The sequence below is a fragment of the Centroberyx gerrardi genome, chromosome 19 (genome assembly GCF_048128805.1).
Source record: "Centroberyx gerrardi isolate f3 chromosome 19, fCenGer3.hap1.cur.20231027, whole genome shotgun sequence".
In the NCBI taxonomy this organism is placed as follows: domain Eukaryota; kingdom Metazoa; phylum Chordata; class Actinopteri; order Beryciformes; family Berycidae; genus Centroberyx; species Centroberyx gerrardi.
Genome location: NC_136015.1, coordinates 23,597,978 through 23,620,750, shown reverse-complemented (window position 1 = coordinate 23,620,750; position 22,773 = coordinate 23,597,978). Strand labels below are relative to the sequence as shown.

General features: G+C 41.1%; 1 protein-coding gene across 1 annotated transcript; it reads right to left on the bottom strand.

Moving 5' to 3' along the window:
- Positions 1-203: 203 nt before the first annotated feature.
- LOC139924118 (solute carrier family 2, facilitated glucose transporter member 1-like) lies at positions 204-11,350 on the bottom strand (the record flags this gene model as incomplete). Its single annotated transcript, XM_071915061.2, has 9 exons — positions 204-527; positions 935-1,138; positions 2,772-2,870; positions 2,972-3,076; positions 4,250-4,437; positions 7,594-7,756; positions 8,058-8,298; positions 10,241-10,401; positions 11,237-11,350. Coding segments are annotated over 9 exons (1,599 nt in total), but the record flags the coding sequence as incomplete, so codon positions are not given.
- Between the last annotated feature and the right edge of the window lie 11,423 nt (positions 11,351-22,773).

The following is a 22,773-nucleotide window of genomic DNA, read 5'->3' as shown; positions in this document are numbered from 1 at the left end:
GGCAAAAGTCGAGTCTGACTCTCTGCGGAAGCGAAAAGCGACTGTTCAGAGGCCAGAGCCTACAGCTATGGCTCTCTAGTTCTATTATAAAATGAATGAGTTTCTATTGTATTGTGTGACGGTGAATGAAAATTTACAGTGTTTTTGAACTCTCTGTGACTCTTCCTTCATTTATAACCCCCTTCACCCTCTAAACCGCCTCTCTACAGACTCTCCTGTACTGTGGAGTTAGATTTATCCTCGAGGGGCGTGCTTTCAGCCGCAGGAGGCGGAGCCGCCGCCGCCGCCCCCGACTCCACCAACGGGACCTTCTCCTTCACCGGCGAGGCGGGAAGCGTCGCCGCGGCGCTGGCGCTGGTGGGCGGGGCCTCGACGGACGGGGAAGAGGGAGACTGGCCGCTGCTGAAGCAGCGGGCGATCTCGTCGAAGGTCTTACCCTTGGTCTCAGGGACTTTGAAGTAGGTGAAGATGAAGAAGAGGATGAGGAAGACGGTGAAGATGATGAAGACCCAGGGACCGCACCATTCCTGCAGAGGAGAGAGAGGAGTCAGAACTATGGAAATATTTGATTTCATATTTGATTTCACATCTGCAGTGTTTACTAAACAGAACAGAACAGAAAAGCACAAGTTAAGAGGAAAAAAAGTCAAAGAAAAAATACAACAGAAGAAGACGATCACAGGGAACAAAAGAGAAAAGAGGGGGAGAAGAAGAGAAGAGTAAAACAGTGTTTACTAAAATATTACAGAAGGTGGGAGGAAAACAGGAAACAACAGACAAAAGTACAAATTAAGAAAAGAAAAAAAAAAACAACGTGACAAAAATGACAAGAGAAGAAGATAAGTGTAGAGAACAGAAAAGTAATGAGAGAAGAAGAAAACAGAAAACCCCAAACTAAACCCAAACCAGAGCCTGGCTGGTCTCCCTCCCTCACCACTAGCTTGGGGAAGCTGATTCCGACCAGGAAGTTGGCGGTCCAGTTGGAGCAGCCGGCCACAGCCATGGCGGCGGGCCGCGGCCCCTGGGAGAACAGCTCCGCCACAATGAACCATGGGATTGGACCGGGGCCCATCTCAAACATCGCCACGAACATCATGACGGCCATAATGGCCACGTAGCTCATGGCCGTGATGTCCTTCTGCTCAGAGGGAAGGAGAGGGAAAGACTGACGGTTAATATATGAATTCACTCACTGATTGATTGATTTCATTTGATTGATTTATGTTTCAATGGCCAGTGACTAAGAGAGCAAGAGAGAGAGAGTTATTAAATACTTTGTTGAATACTCAATTCTGATTGGCCCATAAATGCATTCTGATGTCTGTTATTTCGGAATAACAGACCGCTGTTTCACATCTAATCACATCGGTCCACAGTCAAGAAGTCCGGGCCAAATTATTGATTTCTAATCAAATTAAAATAATGTCACTTCTTGGTTTCTGCCGACAAACACTCGACTAACCAAGTTAGAAACATTGAAGATTTTTCCAATATTTAAATTTATTTAGAGAGCGTGAAGTTTTGATTGCTGGTTAGAGGCTGAACGGTTATCTTACCTGATTTGTTTATGTTGCCATGGTTACAGTTCTGCTACATGATAGCTCATGGATGCTAGCTACAGACGTTTCTATGGTTACAGTCCTGCTGAGCTATGTTTTTTTGTGGAGGTTTGTACTGTAAATTACTTTAGCTTGTAATAAAATCACTCTAAATCAATATTTTGTGCCAAATGATTCATGTCTTTGTTGTAATATCCATAATAATAATACGGATAAATATAATATTTGTTATATCTGTGTAATAAATGGGATAATGTAAACGGAGCAGGTCAGTATTACAAACTTTTTTGATTTTGTGGATATCTCAAATGAACTAGAAAAACCTTGTGGCAAAACACGATACTTGTTACTGCAGACGGTCCTGCTGGACTGTTTTTTGTTTGTTTGTTTGGTGGAAGATTGTAAATCACTTTAACCTGTAATAAAGTCATTTTAAATCAATACTTTGTGTCAAATGATGAATGTCTTTGTTAAGTAGCTGTGTAATTAGCGGGACGACGTACTGACAAGGAGTCTGTCATTATAACAAAAAAAAACAAAAGTGGCAAACTGAGCCCCTTCAGCTGATAACGAGCCGTCATGAATCACCATCAGGCTTCACTTGTGATAATTACCAGGCTGCTGAACATTCTGCCTTAATTACACTGTATGTATTCATCTAATGACTGACTGATTCAGTCGCTCGACCACAGATAAGTAACCAAATCACTATTAGAATTAGGGCTGCAACTAATGACTATTATCGATTCATTATCGATTAATCTATTGATTCTTTTTCTGATTAATTGATTAATAATTTAGTCTATAAAATGTCAAAAATAATGCCCGAAGTGATTCTTAAAATCACTGACTCAGTCTGACCAGCAGCCAAAAACAATTATATGAAACAGAGAAAAGCAGCAAATTTTAGCATTTGTGAAGCTTGTTAAATGGCTAAAACGACTAATCAATCAACTAATCATTTCAGCAGTAATCATAATATTATTATTATAAAATGCATAGTATTTGTATATTTGTATCTATATTTGACATGCATATGATTGGGGGTTAAATGCCTTGTGTGTGTATGGATGAAGAGCTATCCCTATTATTTTTCTCCATGTTTATGTTTATTGTATGCACCTACATACCAAGGCAAATTCCTTGTATTGTGAAAACTTACTTGGCAATAAACCTGATTCTGATTCTGATTCTGAGTTTTCAGTGACTCACCAGCAGCAGGGAGATGGTCATGAGCAGAGCGCTGACAGCCATCCCACCCAATCCCAGCAGGTGCAGCGTCCTTCGTCCCGCCTTCTCAACCAGGAAGAGCTGCAGGAGAGAGAAGAGACTGAGTGATGTACTGCTGGAAACACACACACACACACATGCAGGGACACACACACACACACACACGCATCGACGGTACTCACAGAAACAATAGTGAAGATGGTGTTGACGATGCCGGCGCCGATGGTCGCATAAATGGGCTTTTTCACTCCAGCTGACTGGAAGATCCCAGTAGAATAGTAGAACACCTGAGGGAGGGAGAGATGATGGAAAAATAAAACATGGGGGACAAATAATAAATTCATCTTTTGTCTTAATAAATGTCTTTCATTTTCTTCACCAGATCCAGGTTTCAAGTAGCTCATAATGCAAAGTATTTTCATTTTAACTTAAAATGTGAGCAAACTCTCTTTTACATAGGTGGTTTAACTAACTTAATACTTAATTGTTTAGTATTACTAATTGGTATTAGTATTATATTTAGCAGACTAGTCTTATGCAAGATGTGTGCTCCTGTTTCTGATCTAAATTGTGATTTTTGTTATTGTACATATTTGTGTATTTTTCTTTTTCTGTACTGTTTTTGTATGTTTTATTGTGTAACCCTCTCAATGGGACTTCCTGGTAAAATAAAGGCTAAATAAATAAAATAAAATAAAATAAATTTCCCATAGAGAACTGCTCTACTGTTGCATTCATTGTAAGTCACTCCATCAGGCAGACAACCACAAAAATACATGAACAGCAATTATATTTTCAGAATAGATCAGTAATGTACGATTTATTTGCTTGTAACCTTATGATCCTATTTTATTATAACTTAGATCAGTGATGTTTACTTATATATGGAAGGTTTGCTATAATGGATATCATGAATTTAGATCATAAGGACTTATATCAGCTCAGAAAGGTGTGTGAAATTAATTTTAGTGAACTAGGAAATAAAGCTCATTCTACTTTTGCACTGATTGTAAGTCACTCTGGATAAGTGCGTCAGCTAAATACCTACAGTACATTTTTACATTTGACATTTTTAGGGATTTAGCTAACACTCTCACCCAGAGTGACTTAAAATGAGCACAACCATAGAAAATGAGTCAAATCTAAAACACATACAGGCAGAATGCAGCTGACATTTGAGTCTTCGGGGACCCAGCTGGACTAAACCTGCATTACAAGTCCTTCCCTCCACTGAGAATCACACAGTGACCTTTTGACATTGATTGAATGGAGTGTGTGTTTGTATTGAGTCTTTACAGGACCTCAGTTTCTCCCTAGTGTGTGTGGACAAGTGTGTGTGTCCGAAGATGTGTGTATCCCTCTGTGTATGCTTGTGTGTCGATACGTATTCATCTCTGTATTCATCTCTGTATGTTTGTGTGTGTTCTTCGCGTGTGTGTGTGTGTGTGTGTGTGGCTCACAGCGTTGATCCCGGACAGCTGCTGGGAGAGCTGCAGCATGATGGCGATGAGCAGCGGCTGGCGGTACGCCGCCGTGCGGAACAGCTCGGGGATGGTCACCTTCTTCTCCATGGCCATCTTGGCGCTCTCCTCCTTCATCTCCTGCATGTCTTTACTCACGTCCTCGCTGCCCCGCAGACGCACCAGGGCTGGGGACACAACACAACACAGGCATGTTATCGTATGTCATAGAAGTGGGTAACGCTTTATTTTCTGGGTCCACAGTTTCCTAATAATTTCCTACAAAGGAACTGTTCATTTCTTAGTAAGCTTCCTGGAAAGAACCATGAAATGATGCAGTAGTGCTACAGAAAATGTGAGCAGTCGATAAGATACTGAACATTTCTAAAGAATTTCCTGGAAAGAAACAAAAACTATAAACTTTTTATCGGAAAAATAATAGGCAGAGGTCAAGTATCACAAGTCATAATTCATATAATTAGGATATAATATAGTTTTTTGCTGGATTTTTTATTACATTTTGTTAATTTCTAATTTTCTATATAACTACTACATAATTTCATTGTCTTGGAAACAACAGAAGAAATTGGAGGAACTTACCAGCTACCAGCTACCATTGAACTCTTTCTCTATTTTCCCTATAAATACTACATAATGTAATGGTTCTTTCCAGGAAACCTTCTAAGAAATTAACAGTTCCTTTCTAGGAAATTATTAGGAAATTGCAGACCCAGAAAATAAAGCGTTACCTAAAAGTGGTCTATGTTTTCTTTGGCACACAAACATAAAAACAGGAAGAAAAGTAAAAAAAAAAAAACAGTTCACACAGATAAAGATCAAGGCTCTGTTGTGCTGACAGGTTGCTGATGTTGAGTCAGCGTTGTTTTGGCACACAGGCGTGAAAAACAGCTACAGTAAATAGTGGGAGAGGAGTCGAATCACACTAATGATAAAATTGTTAAATATTTCTGTCTGAATAGAGTTATTTTGTAGCTTGGTTGTTACTTTATCTTTAACCTGGAACATTTGGCTAGCAATTGTCTTTTCTAAAAAAGGTCATTATAACCCTAACTCTAACCTTAACCCTTACCTTAACCTCACTTGAGACATTTACATTACATTACATTATGTCATTTAACGACTTAAAATAAGTGCATTTTGTCAACATTTCTAAGTCTTCAATAGGAATAAGTAGCATTTGTAGAATCAGAGAGTTTTTTTTTTTTTTAAGACCTTATAACTAGTCTTAAATCTGCAACTTTGCAGTTTGTTGCTGTTGTCTGTTGAAAATTTGAAGTACTTAATTACCCAGAAATCATGAAATGTGATGTCAGTAAACTGAGCACTCCTCAGGCCCAAATTACTACTTCTTCGTTGGTGTCATTGTCATCATTGGTGAGTTCAGCTTGCTTTCTGCTGTTTAGGAGAAAATGAGCATGGAGAATATTTCCTTCCGCAACCCGAGAATTTAATTTGAGCAAATCTCAAATAGGGGGGATGGGACATTCTTCTCTTTTGCAGCCACACTTTGCGATTTACGCTGATAACAGAAGTATTTTCACCTAAACTCTTGCCCAGTGCAGCTTTAATTGTGCAGCCTGAGCCGTGTGTGTGTTTGTTTACAGTCAGAGTGGAGGTGTGAAGGAGAAGTGGGTCAGCGGCTCGGAGTCGACCCTGACAGCCCGCCTGTTGAACTGCTGCCAAAACCTTCTGGCTGCTCAAGGACTCTTCTCTCCGGGCTAAAACCAGATCCTGACTCACCTGATCTCACTCTATCTGTACCTACTGTATCTCTCTCTCTCTCTCTCTCTCTCTCTCTTTGATGTTTCTCTCTCGCTTTCCCTCCCTCTCATCTGCTCTTTTTCTCCCACCCTCCTCCTGTTGCTCCATCTCCATCTGTCTCTTTCTCTCGCCCATTCGTCTGCTGCTTCTCCCTTTCACTCTTCCGCTCTCTCCATTTTTCTCTCTCCTTGTCCTCTCTCTACATGTATTAAACATATCAGGAGTAAAGGAGAGATATTTCTTCCAGAGGCCTATACAGCAAAGTATCTGTCAAGGCAGATTTAGGAACAATGGGGTTCAGTGTTAGAAGGGTGGGTTGTGCCTGGATCTCAGTTGCAGAGGTAAATTGTAATTAAATGATTACATGCTATAATTAAATTTGTCCTACAGTCAATTTGAGTAATAGCACTTTATCCACCATGTAATCAAATGTAACTAAGGGAAGAAACTCTACTTCTTATCAAAAACTGAACATCCAAGGAACACAGCAGCCAGTTCACTAGACTCCAGCTGAAATAACATTTTGAAGTAACTACAGAGTGGTAAAAAAAAAAAAAAAAAGTAATTTCTTCACATTTCAGGATAGCTACAGCTTTACTGAACTTTTAACAAGGAGAGGACTTTTATTTTATAGACAGATGCAGATAACAGTCCAACTTTATTTTAGTGTGTTAACTACCCTTGAAAGCCTCTGCTGCTTGTTTTTTCTTACTTATATACTCACTTATATCACATTTATCATTCTTACCATTCTTACATTTAATAGTATTCCTCTATATAGTTATACTGTGTTAATAGTGGTAGTAGCAATATATATTATTATAACATATGGTGGCTTTGTCAGTGCCATGAGCTGACTTCTAGTACTAGTAGTAGTAATAGTAGTAGTAGTAGTAGTAGTAGTAGTAGTAGTAGTGGTAACAGAAGTAATATTAGTAGCTGAAGTAGAAGTAGTAGCAGTAACACCAGTAGTGGTGGTAGTGGTAGTTTTAGCAGTAGTAGTCATAGTAGTAGTAATAGCAGTTGTACTACTAGTAGTAGTAGTAGTTATAGTAGTAGTAGTAGCAGTAGTAGTATTACTATTAGTAGTTGCAGTAGCAGTAGTATTTGTGGTAGCACTAGTAGTAGCAGTAGTAGGAGCAGCAGTAGTAGTAGTGGTAGCAGTCGTACTAGTAGTTGTCGTAGCAGTACTAGTATTAGACTACTATCAGTAGTAGTTGTATTTGTGGTGCCAGCAGTCGTAGTAGTAGCAGCAGCAGTAATAGTAGTAGCAGTAGTAGTTGCAGTAGTAGTATTAATATTAGCAGTAGTAGTGTTTGTAGTAGTAGTAGTAGTAGCAGCAGTAGTAGTGTTTGTAGTAGTCATGGTAGCAGTAGCAGCAGTAGTAGTATTAATATTAGCAGTAGTAGTGTTTGTAGTAGTCATGGTAGCAGTAGCAGCAGTAGTAGTATTAATATTAGCAGTAGTAGTGTTTGTAGCAGTAGTAGCAGTAGTAGTGTTTGTAGTAGTTGTGGTAGCAGTAGCAGTATTATTAATATCAGCAGTATCAGTAGTATTGGCACCTTTGCGTGCCTGCTCCTCCTGGTTGAGGTTGATGAGCAGGAAGCGGGGGCTCTCGGGGCAGAAGGGCAGCAGGATGCACTGCAGCACAGCAGGAGCCACAGTGAGAGCCAGCAGCAGGGGCCACAGCCTGTCTGAGCCCAGCAGGAACTCCAGACCGAAGATCTGAACACAGGAGACAGCAGGAGGGTGAGGTCACATTACAGGCACTTACTGTCAGCTACACCCTGTTAGAGACTGAAATACAATCATCTGGGTGGAGAATATGAATGAGAAATGCCTTCCTCTCCTTCAGCAGCTATTATACAGTTAGGCTATTGACTAAAATATTGACTACAACAACAGTAAGGAGAGCAACAGTCACAGACAACAAACATAGTAGCAAATGCTTATGTCATCTGCAAGGTGACAAAACAGACAGTTATCATTATTCCTGTCTAGGTGTGTTAGGAAGCCTCCTGCTGACCTGTGCGATCAGGATGCCCACCACCACGCCCAGCTGGTGCAGGGTGCCGAAGGCTCCTCGGAGGGGGGTGGGCGACACCTCGCCCACGTACATGGGAGTCAGGCCGGTGAAGAGGCCGCAGAACAGGCCGATGACCAGCCGACCGGCGATCACCATCTCATAGGAGGAGCAGATGGTGGAGAAGCCCATGAGGAGGCCGCCGATCACCGCCAGCACGTTGACCAGGAACATGGAGCGACGTCTGAGGGGGAGAGACAGGACCAAACAAGAGATTATTAATGCATTCCTTGATTATTTAACAAATCATAAGCAGCCGACCAATCGCATTTACAATTTACATTTTAGGGCATTTAGCTGATGCTGTTATTCAGAGTGATTAACAATGAATGCAGTTAAGCCTAATTCCTAAATCAGCAACATTACAAGCAACCAATAGAGGGCTTTCAGGTGACGTAACACACCCTCTGGCAGCCATGTTGGAGGTCCTGAGCTCATGGTCAATGGCTGTGAGCAGCTGATTATATTTCTAAACATACCACTCAACTGAATTCAGTAAGCATGGTTAATTTCTGTGCTGTTTTTGAATGAGAACTGATAATGTTTCTACTGATGAATCGGATGGATTTTGTCAGCTTGTTTGCTCGCTAATAGCATCTGGTCAGCTAAATATAATGGTCTTTTTGTAAACACATCTGATTTGCGTAGATTTTTGTCTAGTAAAAGCTAACATTAGTTCTGGCATGTTCACATTAACATCAGTGTGTTTGCTGGCTAGTTAGCTAGCTAACAGTTTGTTCAGGTTAACTGAGCTGACTCTTCTCAAGCTACAACTCAGAGTGTTTTGGAGTAGAGACTAGGGCTAAAGACAAGACAGTTTCAATTTGAAAACAAATCTACTTTATCAAATTATTCACTTTTACTGAGAAAGTTACTGATCTACAGCCACACCACAACAAGCTATCTCTCTTTTTCTTGCCTGGTTGTTAGCGATTATTTGCGTACAGCCAATTCTCTGCTGGACCTCCATAATGGCACCAGTTGCCGGGAGATTTGTGACGCAACTGTAAAACCTCTATAGTAAGGAGCACAAGGGTCAAAGGTCACAGCGCTCTGACAATATCCATAGAATAATCAAGTAAGTGCGAAGTGCTGGGGAAAGAATAAAATATGAGCAAAGGAGAGGAAGGTGTTAGGTCAGACAGAGGAGGAGGGGAGAGAGGGAGAGGAGGGCGAGTGAGAGGTTTGTGGGTGAAGAACATAAAACTGACAGATTTATTGATGAACTGAGAAATTCACCTGATTGCATTAGGATTGATTGGCCTACCTAAGTGCATGTGGAAGGTTAGATGCTTTCCTGACTAATTAGTTCATTGATTGATAGATGTTAGCCCAGGTGTGGAGTGTAAACATCTTTCTGTGTGGGGGGGTTGTCAAGGTCAAGGTCAGGATACCTGCACTGCTGATACAGAATTTTAATTTTTGTTTGACTTTAATTTACTTTTTGTTTTTAATCCAAATGAAGAATAAATGAACTGTTATTTATACAGTTTATACAGTTAAATTGTGAATAGATGGTGTGTATTGTTATCTGTGATTATGTTTTTTTTTCTAGTTTTTTTTTTTTTACCTTTTAGAAATTTGATTTATTTAATCACTTTAAAGCATGAGTGTGTTAAGCATGAAAAGAATCAGTGAGTTAAGGCAGAAATTATTTTCCACTGAGATCACACAATTTGCACTTTCTCTGTACGTGAAACACGTTTCTGGTGGCAAACAATAAAAACATATAGTCTCCTCACACAGAATGGAAAGAATGTGGTATAAGGAGTAGAGAGAAGCCCAGTGAGGGTAAAATGTAAAGACAAATGGAAAAAATAAAAGGAACAACTCCAGGGAACAAGAGAGCAGCGAGGCCAAGAAAGTCACGCTCCATAAACTCCATTAAGAGTAACGACTTCTGACGTTTCAGCTCAGCCAGACCGGCAGAGACAGAGAGACAGGAAAGGAAAATACCACTCAATGAAAAAGAAAAATCCTGCATGTTGAGCCCATAAACTGAGACAATCCAATCAGTATTTGTGAATATAATCAGAACTCAGACAATCTTTACATGTAAGACCAGCTGAGAAGAACTACATTTTGTTTAGTTAAGTTTAAAAATGTTGCTAAGTCTCATCCCTCACCGTCCAAATCTGTTGGCCATGACGCCCACGCTGAAGGAGCCCACCATGCCGCCCACACTGAAGATGGCGACAGCGAAGCTCCAGACGATGGTGCAGACGCCCGGGCTGATGGGCTCGCCGTAACGCTCCATCCAGGTGTCGTTGAAGAAAGAGCGCAGTTTCTGGATGAGTGGAGGGATGGAGGGATGGAGGGAGGGAAGAGGAGAGGAGAGGAGAGGAGAGAGGAGGGGAGAAGAGGATTAGATGAAATACCAGAAGTCTTTTTCAATAGTCAAACTACAGAGAAAAGGGAAGAAAAGGATTGACTGATGCTGCTATTTTTTTTCTTTAAATTTTTTTTATTTAACCTTTTTAAAAGCTGCACTAGTAACGCTCTGTTACTGCGTTACTTCAACCTTAACCCCCCTTAACTCTCCTTTGAAAGTTTTTCTCTTTCAAATCCCTGTTTGATTTTTGAAAACAAAAGATGGAGGGTAAGGGAGAGACGCAGACTTTCAGCAGCTGGAAGTTTTCCCATTACTTTGAATTGATCTCAGTCAAGGATGCAAAGAACATTCTGCTCCGTTGTAAAATTATCCATTAAAAATAACAGCAATGGGGTTTTTATGGGATTTATTCATGGATTGGTTTGTGGAGACACTAGAAATTAAGGGATTTTTCATGCCTTTTGTGCAGGTTTACAGGTTATTAATGAGTTATTAATGGAAAGTTCCTGTTTCCCTGAATTTTACATTAAATTAGAAAGTAAGGAGTCAAACATTAAGGGGTGTTCAAGGAGGTTTTGACGGGGTCTCCGCCATGAATAACTAATTTTAAGGGGATTTTGCATGAATAATGGGGTGAATTTGTGTAAATGTAAGGGTATTTTAAGGGATTACTGGTTCGTAGAGAGCATGCAGAGTTGCCTCCTGCAGCTTTACCCAGGTGGGCTTCGATCTTTCTCCTTGCGACAGAATATACTGATGTTGCTGCTGTTTTCTCACTATGATCACCAACCTGCTCCGGAGCGTTGATGACTCCTGTGTTGTAACCAAACTGCAGAGAGCCGATGACAGCGGTGGACAGGGAGAACAGGAGATAACCTGTTACCTGCTTATCCTGCAGGGATAAGAGGGGGGGGAAGAGGAGCGCAGGAGGAGAAAATGGCGGGAGAGAGAGAGAGGAAAGGGAGGGAAGGGGAGGTAGAGGTCAAGGTGGGGAGGAGAGGAAGAGAAGAGAAGAAGAGGAAGACAGAGAGACAAATTAAATATGTCATCAGAGTTTATAATGAGATTTTCAGCAGACAGACACAGATGCAGTGCAGACACACAGGCAGAGGTCAGTGACGCAGCACATATTCAGAGCGGCGGTGACACACTACAGTATGTAAACAACAGCAGCATCCTATCAGGTGTCACACAGCGATCTATAGCTCGCTACGATAAACCCACATGAGGCTGCACAAGGTTACGCATCATATTCAGATAGTGAAGCCACTACGTCTGCTGCTACAGAGGCTCTTAATGCTGTTTATGTTTATGTTTTCAATTGGAAAAAAACACACTTACTTCCTAAAGGACAGCAGTAGGTAAATGATTTTTACGCACTGCAAAAAATCTCCATCTTAACAAGTCATTTAGTCTGTTATTGGGTCGTAAAAATCATAATTTTCTTAAAACAAGTGAAAAAAATCTGCCAATGGGGTTTGATCATTTCACTTGTTTCCAATGCAAATCGACTTATTTCATGAATTTTGTAGAATCGAGTGTCATGTTTTGATAGCAGTGCAGTGATCTGCCTTATTCTGACTTGATTCAACATTCTGACTCATTTCTAGAAAATTACTGAAACAAGTGAAGCTGCATTGGAGTTATCTCATCTCATTGACAGAATGTTTCTCTTGGTTTAAGAAAAATAAGATTTGAAGGCTGAGTATGTGGCTAAATGACTCGTTAAGATGGGTGTTTTTTGCAGTGTGGACGGCAACATAATGAAAAACACCAGCTGTTGAAACGGGAAGGTTTATTAAAACTCCTAAAGATGAAAGAACATCTACTTCTACTTTGTGATTTGGGAGAAACTGAGAATGAGATTCGTTTTAAGTTTTACTGTCCGGCATAATGTTGATCTACGAAATGTGTTAGATAATTATGAAAAATTTGAACTGTGTTTTAGAAAGGGCAGCTTCCATATCGCTCGCTTCAAGCATGGGGAAAAAAAGGCAGGATATTTTGTCTGTGTGATATCAGAATTTGCTGAATCTTTTCTTTTTTATGATACACCCATGTAATACTTGGCTGGGCATCTTGTGTGTATGACACTCTAATAAACTAATCAATCAATCAAAAAGCACTTTTACAGACTGGATCCTCTATATTTAATACATTGAGTGATGAACTTGAGATAACTACTTTTCCAAAATGGATACACAACATTTAGAAATGAACCTCTGCAAACTCAATTCTCATGAAACAGACAATTAATGCATTGAGGATCCCATCTCCGCTGGGTAGAGCATCATTTTAGTGATCAATTGTTTTTGTTTCCTAAACATAATCACTTAATGCACATGAAATTCGATATTGAACGGTCCAGCTGAGCCGGTGGCTCCACAGCTGATCGATGCGGCTCTGTAATGAGATCAGACGAGTAGGAAGTAGAACAGGAGGATCCTCTCTCTTCACGAGGGGCGGATGTTATGATTTTATGATTAATAATCTCTGAGCCTCGTTCAAGATGTGTTTAGTCTGGAAACAGTGATTTGGGCTTTGACAGTGTGGCATTTCATAAAGCGGCTTAGTAGAAAATACATGGAAACGCCTCCCTGCTGAGTCCTGTGATGTCACTGCGATGTCACGGTGATGTCACTGACTCCTCCTTCTCTACTTCTAGTAGTCAGTAACCCTAAAAGTTCAGGATGCAGGTCTCTAACTAGAAGATCACTGACACGAATCCCAAAACTGACTGGGCCAGTCATGGTGAGGAAAATGAATTAGAAACCAAGAATAATCTGTTGAAGTTCCCATGAGCAAGGCACTGCACCCCCAACTGCTCTTTACCTGCTTTTATATTTCATTTCAATTATTTATTTATATAGCACTTCTTTAAACATGCTTACAAAGCGCTTCACTAAAATAAAATGAGAATAAAACGACCTGACAGAATACAGATATTAAGAAAAAAGAGAAGCAACAGCAGACAATAATAAACAACAATAAAATGTGTATAAAAGAAACAATACGATAAAAAGGAAAATATATTATATGTACAGTACTTGCTGTTTATCTACTCTGTTTTATAACCTGCATTGTTTTATGTACTTTTTAATATACTGCTATATAGCTTTTTCTTTTACTCGTTTGTACTTTATTTACCTGTCTGTTGATTTTTACTGGTTGTGAATCACTTTGTAAACTTGTTTTAAGAAAGGTGCAATATAAATAAAATGATTCTTATTATAAGCTGCTCCAGCAGGCCGACAGACAGCAGGACTGGTTGTACTGGGCGGCTCCCAGGTGTGAATGTGTTTAACTTTCTAAAATAAGATGAGCTTTAGTGATTCCCTGAGGGAGTTGGATAATGAACTGGGCTACGAATGTGAAGCAGGGTGTTCTTAAAACAGAAAGAAAACTTTCCCTGGATAAAGGTAAAGTAACTAAAGGGGCAATAAGTATGATTTTAACTGCCCCATGGCACAAAATGACCATGAAATATCTGGATTTGATAGGTTTGTTGATCAATACCAAGGACTCAATGATTACTTCACCAGCTGCTGAGATTTTCACTGCAGATCATTTTCTAGTGGTTTTATCACGTTATGAGATATTTGCTATTTTTCCTTCATCTTCGTTGTTTTCCAAAATAAATCTTTCGAAATAAACACTGTCTAAATATCACAGTAATGAAGAAGAGGGCAGCAATTTTACGCTGTAATTTGTGTAAAATCTGGCTTTAATTTCTGTTTCATTTTACGGACTATAGCTGGAGGAAGTGTCTTGTTTTGGTTTGTCTGTTGGATTGACTGGGTAACCGCAGAGGATGTTAGCTATTGGCTGAAAGAAGAGGAAAACGTGGAAATCGGATTATTGTGACCCAGAAGCGGTTTGTTTACAAGCAGGAAACTGAAGTAAGACGCCCCCTGCTGTCTCATCTCGGCTCAGTTCCCGAATGCAACACATTAATATGAAACAGTGACTGGAACTTCTTTAAAAATGTAAAAGTTTAGCGCCTGATATTAGCGTGGAGCCGGGCCACACCCACAGAAACCACAAATCAGGCGACTGAGTCTTGGTTTCTGCTGAAGCCGGTAATACAGGACAGAAAGAGACACAGTGCTGAGAGGGCAGAATGTATTGTTGGAGGTTATATGAGACAGTTTCAGACCCGGACCGGACTCGGGTGATCCGCCGCCCTTCATCCACCTCCAACAGGCCGAGGTCAGATAGTATTAGCGTCTCACGATTCATTTTCTCCTGCGCAGGAGCCAGACGGGCGGAGTTTACCACAGAGGAAGAGAGGGAAACAGGCACAGGTGATGATGTGAAGGTCAGGGTGGAATTATTTAAAAGTGAGTCAAGAATGACTTGAAACTGCTGTGTAATCCCTGCTGGTCTTATAGTTGAAGATGATTATATTTACATTTTAGGATTTAGACATTTAGCTCATGCTCTTATCCAGAGCGACTTACAGTATGTTGATATTACGAGGTAGAAAAGCTACAAAAGAAAAGTGTTGCTGGCTGGTTGTCGACGGTTCAAGTCATCAAGTTGTGTGCAGCAAATAATAATTTCATACTGTCATAGCTTTGTTTTTGTCTTGTTTTTATTTTATCGTTCTTGTTAATTGAAATAATCAAGTAAATAATAATAAAGCAAATACAACTGGCCTACGCTACCTTCCCTCTACTCTGATTGGTTCGCACTTCACGGCATCATCAGACAAAGCAAACAATAGTGAGAAGGTCAAGGGTCACGATCACAGTGCCGTGAAAACATTCCTGTGACCCAAGAAGGATCATGTAGAAGAAAAAACTTAAGAGTTAAGGAGAAAGCTAGAAGGGCTTTTTTGCCCATAATTAGAGTGAGTATAGGGTTTTATGATCCAGTGGATTCAGTGTGACGAAAAATAATTATTTTTCATTTCATTAACTTGAGTAAATCATTCAGTTGATGTATAACAATAACTTCAGTAAAATCCAAATAAATCAAGCCTATAACTCTTCTTTTCAGCCCTCAAGGTTAATGACATTTGCTGCTTAGACAAAAGCTTTTTCTATTTTGCTCTCTCCTCTTGTCTGCATATATCCTGCTAGGATTTAGGTGACATTTATGAGCGATCAATAATTGGATGAGGCCACACAGACTGAAAGCCACTTCATCTGTCTGGGTGGGACTTGGGATTCTTGTTGTGTATCTCAATATTTAAAATGGAGATGAACTGGCTTGGGGAGCAGGAGAGACTTGTTTCAGAGGTTTCTCTTCAAGTCAAGTCTCAAGTCTAAATGTAGAACAGCAAGTCAAGTCAGAACAAATCAAGAGTCCAGTATCAATTTAATATCTTAAAGAAAACTAAATATCTAGGACTTTTCAATGCAATATGGTTTTAATAGGATAAAAACTTGGTAAGAGCATCATGAGTTTGATTTCTATAATCAGTTTCAACTTCAATAAATTCAATCATTCCATACAAATTCAGAAAACAGAATTTAAATTCAGTCGTCTGCTGGAACAAATCTCATCACTTTCAATCTGAGTCATTTACACAAACACAAGATCTCAAGTCAAGACTTTAGAAACCTTTTCAAGTCATCAGAGTACAAGTCAGAGTCAAGTCCCAAGTCACCAGAACCCAAGTCAAGTCAAGTCTCAAGTCTTCTCTTCATGCATCAAGTCAAGTCTCAAGCAGTCTGTGACTCAGCACTAAAACTATGAGTCATCTTAAGACCTTTGCTTAAAAAATAGCAACGTTTTTGAGGATAGAGTGAATTTCAGAAGGCAAAATCTTTGCAAAATGGGTATATATATTAACATTTTGGACCGAAACCCTTTATGCACAAGGGAATTTTTATGCTTCATCATCCGTCTGAAATCATCATCATCACTTTGCATAACTGACAATGTTAATTAGCTGAGACAGAAAGGGTCATGAGCACATCACAAGACCTGAACACAAACTCACTGTGGTGTTTCGGGATATTGTGGAGAATGTTAATATCTATCATCTCCACCACACACACACACACACACACACACACACACACACACACACACACACACACACACACACACACCCTGCTGCTGTGTTTGCCCTGGAGTTCACCTTCCCCCCTCTCTCTCTCTCTCTCTCTCTCTCCCTCATCGACTTTGTCCGTCTCTCTGTCTTTTTTTTTTGTCAAGTCACGGTGACTCAGTAGAAATGATCGGTCACATGACGGCGCCCCGAAACGCCTCAGCTGAGGAGGAGGGTCAGTAACGAGAGCGTCAACAGGTCAAACGTTTGTGTCATCTGATCTTTATTTAAGCGACTTCGTCCCACTGAGAACAGCTGTTTTCAAAGAGAGACCCGACCAAGACAGCAGGACGAGATGCAACTAAAAACTATGAATATTTACTACATCATCTATTGTTTACAGTCACAGTGTTTCACAACTCAGTCCTCAAGCTCTCCTGATCCAAACTACACACTTCCATGCTCGCCCTGTTCAGGTAGATCTGTCTTTCCTGCTCAGCCAATCAGCATTAAGGCTTTAATTGGATCAGGTGTGTAAGAGTAGAGGTGGAACAAAAACATGCAGGATAGACGCTAATGAGGACTGTACTGGAAAACACTGGCACAGTAAGACAGTTCACTAGGGTGTGACTGATAGTTGTTTATGAAGGTTGATGTTTATAGACTGATATTTTTGTATTAAACCTGCCGATATCGATATTCAATATCTTTAAATGTGGCCACTTTCATGCCAAGAAATTACAATAATTAAATATTTCTCCTGCAGTTTTCTTCTTGCCAGGGTGGAAAAGCCTCTGAATCAGCATCTAGTCCATCATGGGACACTAAAACTCTCCACTGAAACCAGACTACTTTACTACTTTAGTGTTAGCAGCTCTTTAAGGCATTAAGACTCACCACACCTATTGAATGGTAGAGGAAACTCTGGGATACATGTTTTAAATGAATAATTAATTTACTAAATGCATAACTGAACAATTAAATTAATCAATCAAATGTGCAAAGAAAATACAATGTCATTGCAGGATTTACAGCAAGACACTTCTGTTTTGGCAAAATTAAGAATACAAAATGTTATTGCTTCAGCATGCAGTGACATCTGAATTGGGTTTATGAACTAACATTATATCATTTTGGTGACAAATGTTCAGCCAAGCAGCTCTAATCTGTTTGTTTTTGCATTTCTGATGCAAGTTGGATATTTTCTCTGAAGTCTGAACAGCTGAAGAACAAACAGAGTCAGATCTTTTTAGGCGGCTTGAAACGTGATTCAAATCACATCTCTGGAAACTCAGTCTGATAACCACAGATCGAATTTCAAGTATTTCATTCCCATCACTCCCCACGTGACATGGATTGGACGTCACACATCGTGACACGAAGAAGTAGAGAACAACAAACATGGAGGAGAGAGATGGAGAGGTTTCATGACCAATGGATTCTGCAGCGACTAGAAAACACCTCGCAAAACAAAGTCAGAATAAGCTACAGTGACATTTCCATGTCACTAGCAGCATCCAGAGTTGCTGAACAGAAAACACACCCTTAGTCAGCGTTCACACATCTGCATCGTTACCACGACAACCAGTGTCATAATGACAGCAAAGGATTATACTGCCTAAACACACAAAGACAGTCAGCCTTAAAGATCGAATTTGAAAAAGAAATCGCATTTAAAAGCGAACAGTGTTAAAACACCCAGCAAAGTCTTTTTACAGCCAAAAGCATCAACACTTCTGATGAAGGTCTGAAGACCGAAGCGTCAATTAATAATAAGGAATTACATTATATTCAAGTGCAGAAAGCATGGGAGTCGCTCTCTTTGGCTCATCTAAAGTGAACAATGTTGAATTAAAAACGCTGAAAACATTCACAACATTCCTACAAGTGTCTCAAGTACAAGTAAGTATGTAAGAATCAAACAAGTAGGCTATAAGTCTAAATGTCCTTGTCAAACTACAATTCTGAATGGACTACAACTCCCTTTCCATCTCTCTTCCTGCTTCACTTCTTAATCCTGCCTGCATTTGTTCGCCTGAAGCTCCAAGCCTCTTCATCTCTCTCTCCCTCCCTCTCTCTCTCTCCCTCCCTCTCGCTCTCTCTCTCTCTCTCTCTCTCTCGCCCCATCCATCCATCCGAGAGTGTCTGCATCCCTCCCTCGTTCCTTCGTCGCCATGGCAACAGCCTGGAGGTGACAGTTTTATTGACACGGGCTGAAAGTAACCACAACACACACACAGCAGGGTCTAATACACTAAAGGTGACACTTGTGTTAATGTATTGATAGGCTGCATGTGGGAGGGGAGACACACGCACACACACACACACACACACACACACACAGTGACTTTGTCCACACAGCTCTCTGATGACCTACATCTGGCCAATGCCAACTGCTTCAAAATCATCCCATTCAATCTTGGAAGAGCCAATCAAATCGGCTCCTGTCTGAAAGCAGGAAGTGGGTGCGGGGTATCGAGCTGTTTTCAGTGAAAGATTCAATAACATGACAGGCTGGATCTGGCGTGAGGATCGCGTATTGACGAGATCAATAGCTGGCATGAGTGGGCAGAACGCTACGCCAAGTCACGGCATGCGGGAATGTATACACACACACACACACACACACACACACACACACACACATGTAAGATCCTCTTTCACTATTATATCATCAGTCTGTGATGTTCACTGCATTCCAGGAGTTATTTAGTGATGAAGTGTGGCAATTTACTTTTTTGGTGAACCCACTTTCCCTCAACCTGCCTCGTCTACTTCTATTGCAGTTAGCAATTTCCTACGTTTCCCAGAATGCCTTTCAACAAGCCCCAGAGAACGGGCCTGAACTAGTTGCATTCGATACATGTAGGTGGAGAGAGCGATAGTGATAGTAATAGTAAGAGCGAGGAGAGTGGGAGTTTTTGTGTTGTTCTTACTCAACCCCAAACTGTCTTGATGCTGCAGTGCATTCTGGTCTCTCTCCTGCTCCTGTGGGTGGAGAAACTGGTCTCTCTCCTCTTCTACGATGGATTTCTCTCCTGTATGATTGTTGAACGTCTCTTGGTGCAAAACGGCGGCTCTAGAAAGAAGCCCTCGCTCTTTGATTCTGAGGGACTGACACCAAAACCTGACGTTTACCGCTGATGTTTTACATCCTGAAACATTTTCTCATATCAAACTCCATTGTAGCCGCACTAGAGATATCTCAACATGACGTCACCTCGTCTACGATTGGCCAGTTATCCACCAGGAAGAAGAAAAATACAACAAACAACAAAATGGACCCAGGAACGGAAGGTACATCACTAGCAGTTTGTTTGTTTAACAGTGTTAAAGTGTTTTAGGGTGGAGTTTTCCTTTAATCCTCACAACTACAATCCTAAATTTAACCCTTACCCTAACATAAACATAATCCTAGTTTTAACCTAAACCCTAAACCCAAGTCTTAACCATAAACTAGCCCCTTAAAGAAGTGAGGAGTGGCAACATAGGAGGAGTTTCCTCGTCTTTCTATCATGTGGTCCTCACAAGGATAGAAGGACACACAAGGACATAATCAAGGAGTCAAACATACAGAGACATTGCCTCTCTCTCTCTCTCTCTCTCTCTCTCTCTCTCTTTCACATACACACACACACACACTTGCTTGCTACACACATAATCAGTCAAACATACACAAACATACACACACTCTTCCCGCCACTCACACACAAACAAATTAAATTGCACACCATACACAAAATCCTCAGTCAAGCGCTCCTACTCTACACTCACAAACACATTTACAAACATACACACACTTGCACACACACATTTGCACACACACACACACACACACACACACACACATCTGCATTGCTCATGGGTGACTCACAGACTTATGGCATACAGGCTTAACACCGCCCACGCAGCTCAGCATAGTGACTTTATATAGAAACACACTCTTTCTCTTTTCACATGCAGAATTCACAAACCCAGCCATGTCTGAGTTGTAAAGACAGACAGAAAAAACAAAACATCAACAGCAAACATTTCCTGGTTTTATCTGGAACCAAAATCCCCCCCAAAACACACAAAAACTGGGTCAGAAGCACTCACCTGTCCCTCCATCTTCTCAGGGAGGATGGACGATGTTGCTGTTAAAATTTACTCCAAAAAAAACAGAGATGGAGAGAGGAGGTGAGATCTTCAGGTGGGGGGTGAGAGCTTGCAGGACCCGCCCGGCGGCGCTGAGAGCTGCGAGAAAAGGAACACACCTCGTTAGGCGCTGTCCATGGTACCAGGCTGCTCACGAGGACATGACCGCTACTCCCTGCCTCCCATCACTCCAATAAACCGATAACTAACAATCACTATCATATATTTTACAGTGCACACGCTGAGTTAAAGCCTGGATCTACTTATTCAAGAGGGATTTGTCTGTTACTCTCCTTCCTTTCTCTGTAATGTCGGTCAAACCGGCAAAAGCACAATCTTTCCCCATCCCCGTTTCTCCTAAATGACCCCGCGCCCGTCTAACAGCAGCACGAGCCGGGCACCACACACATATTCACCTGTCGTGACTGCAGTAAATCCCTCTGGAACTACAGCAGCCGTTTTCCAATGTCTCCCTCCGCTGTGGTTCGTTTCATATAGAGACGGGAGCGCGAGCGGCGCCGCACGTCACAGCGCAGGGTTTGGTATTTTGTTTTTTTTTTGACTCCTTACATCAGCCTATGGCAGCCGGGGATGCTGGGATGCCGAGCCGCTGCCTCCGCCCTTCTCTTTTGCATCCAGAAATCCGTGACTCGTTTTTTTTTTTTGCATCACCGCATCTCGTGACATGCAGCGCGTGCAGCGTTGCAGCGTCGATCTCCTATTATGGTTATAACGTTAATCGGTTAGTTGGTCAGCTCTGTGGATCCAGGGAGCATGCGCGGAGGAAAGGGGGAGGGGGAGGGGGAGGGGGCGGGGGTCCCAGCCCGGGGGTCGTTAGGACTGATTCAAGATTGGTTCTCCGTCCTGCTCCTCGCCTTCCCATGATGCCTCTCGCCGGCGACCTTGAGAGTTGCTGCTGAGTGATGGATGCTGCTGATGCTGATGCAACGCGGGCCGTTACCGAGGCAACGGGTCATGCGGTGCTGGGTGGATGCGGGTCAACTCAGATGATGCAGTTTGCATATTATATACATCAGCATACTGCACTACATTTTCTTTTATTTGATATATTTTACTGTATTTTCTATTATACTATACTCTCTATACTCTTCTATTACCATTAATCTATTCTCTATTTTACATATATTGTTATTATTACAAGTATTATTATTATTACCATTATTCCAATCGTTTCTGTTAATTTTGTTGGACTTTTTTCATCATCATTATCATTATTGATCACTACCAAAGCTTTGACAATATATATTGAATTGTACTTCATGCCACTGAAGTTCATTGAATTGAATTGATGCCATGTCAAACACCCTCAGACAGACGTTTAGAGGCTGAGGAGTTTGACTTTTACTATTTTCTGTAAGCTGTGTGCAATATACGCAGTGTGATGGTTCTGTAGCACCTGACTCATATCAGTGTTTATTCCCACAGAGGACAGACTGAATGAACACCGGCCATATTGGATATCAACTAAATGCAGCGCTGCAGTTTCTCCAGTCTTGTGATCCGCTCCTGATACAGAAACAATAACAGAAGTCAGCTGATCGTGCGTCAGGGAAGTTTAGGCAACACAAAGGATTATGCAACCGGTTTTTATGCTCTGTCCTGCCTAAATGGGTTTAGAAAAACTCAATGGGACAATTTCATCTCTCTCTCTGCCTTCAAGGATTATCAGACATCCACACACACACATCTGTTTCTCTGCAGAATGATGACACTAACTTCTCTATCAGTGCTGCTGAATGTCTCCAGTGTTTTGTGATGTCCTTCTTGTTGCTGGTGTTATGCTGTTTGCCGTCTCCGAGTCCTTACATGTGTCTGTCCAGCTCATGCCTGTCCTACTTTACTGTTTCTTTCATCATTAGTTTCTGTTGCCTTCTTGTCTTGTCTGTTTTGTTTTTTGTTCCCTTTCCCCCCAAATCCTCATCAGTCAACTGATTTTAGTCAACAGGCCACGGTGGCTGATAAATCCTTTAATTTAGCACCAAAGAACTTGATTCTCAGAACAGAATCAGATGTCAAAATGATGGTTGTTACCTGCAAGTGGCTCGTCCACAAACTTACCAGCTGCAGCCAAAATGTGCAACCATTTAGTCTGTGATCGGTGTAATTTCCCTCCCTGGTTACAGCAGGCAATCAGTGTCAAACACAAATCAGAAACAAACACAACATGG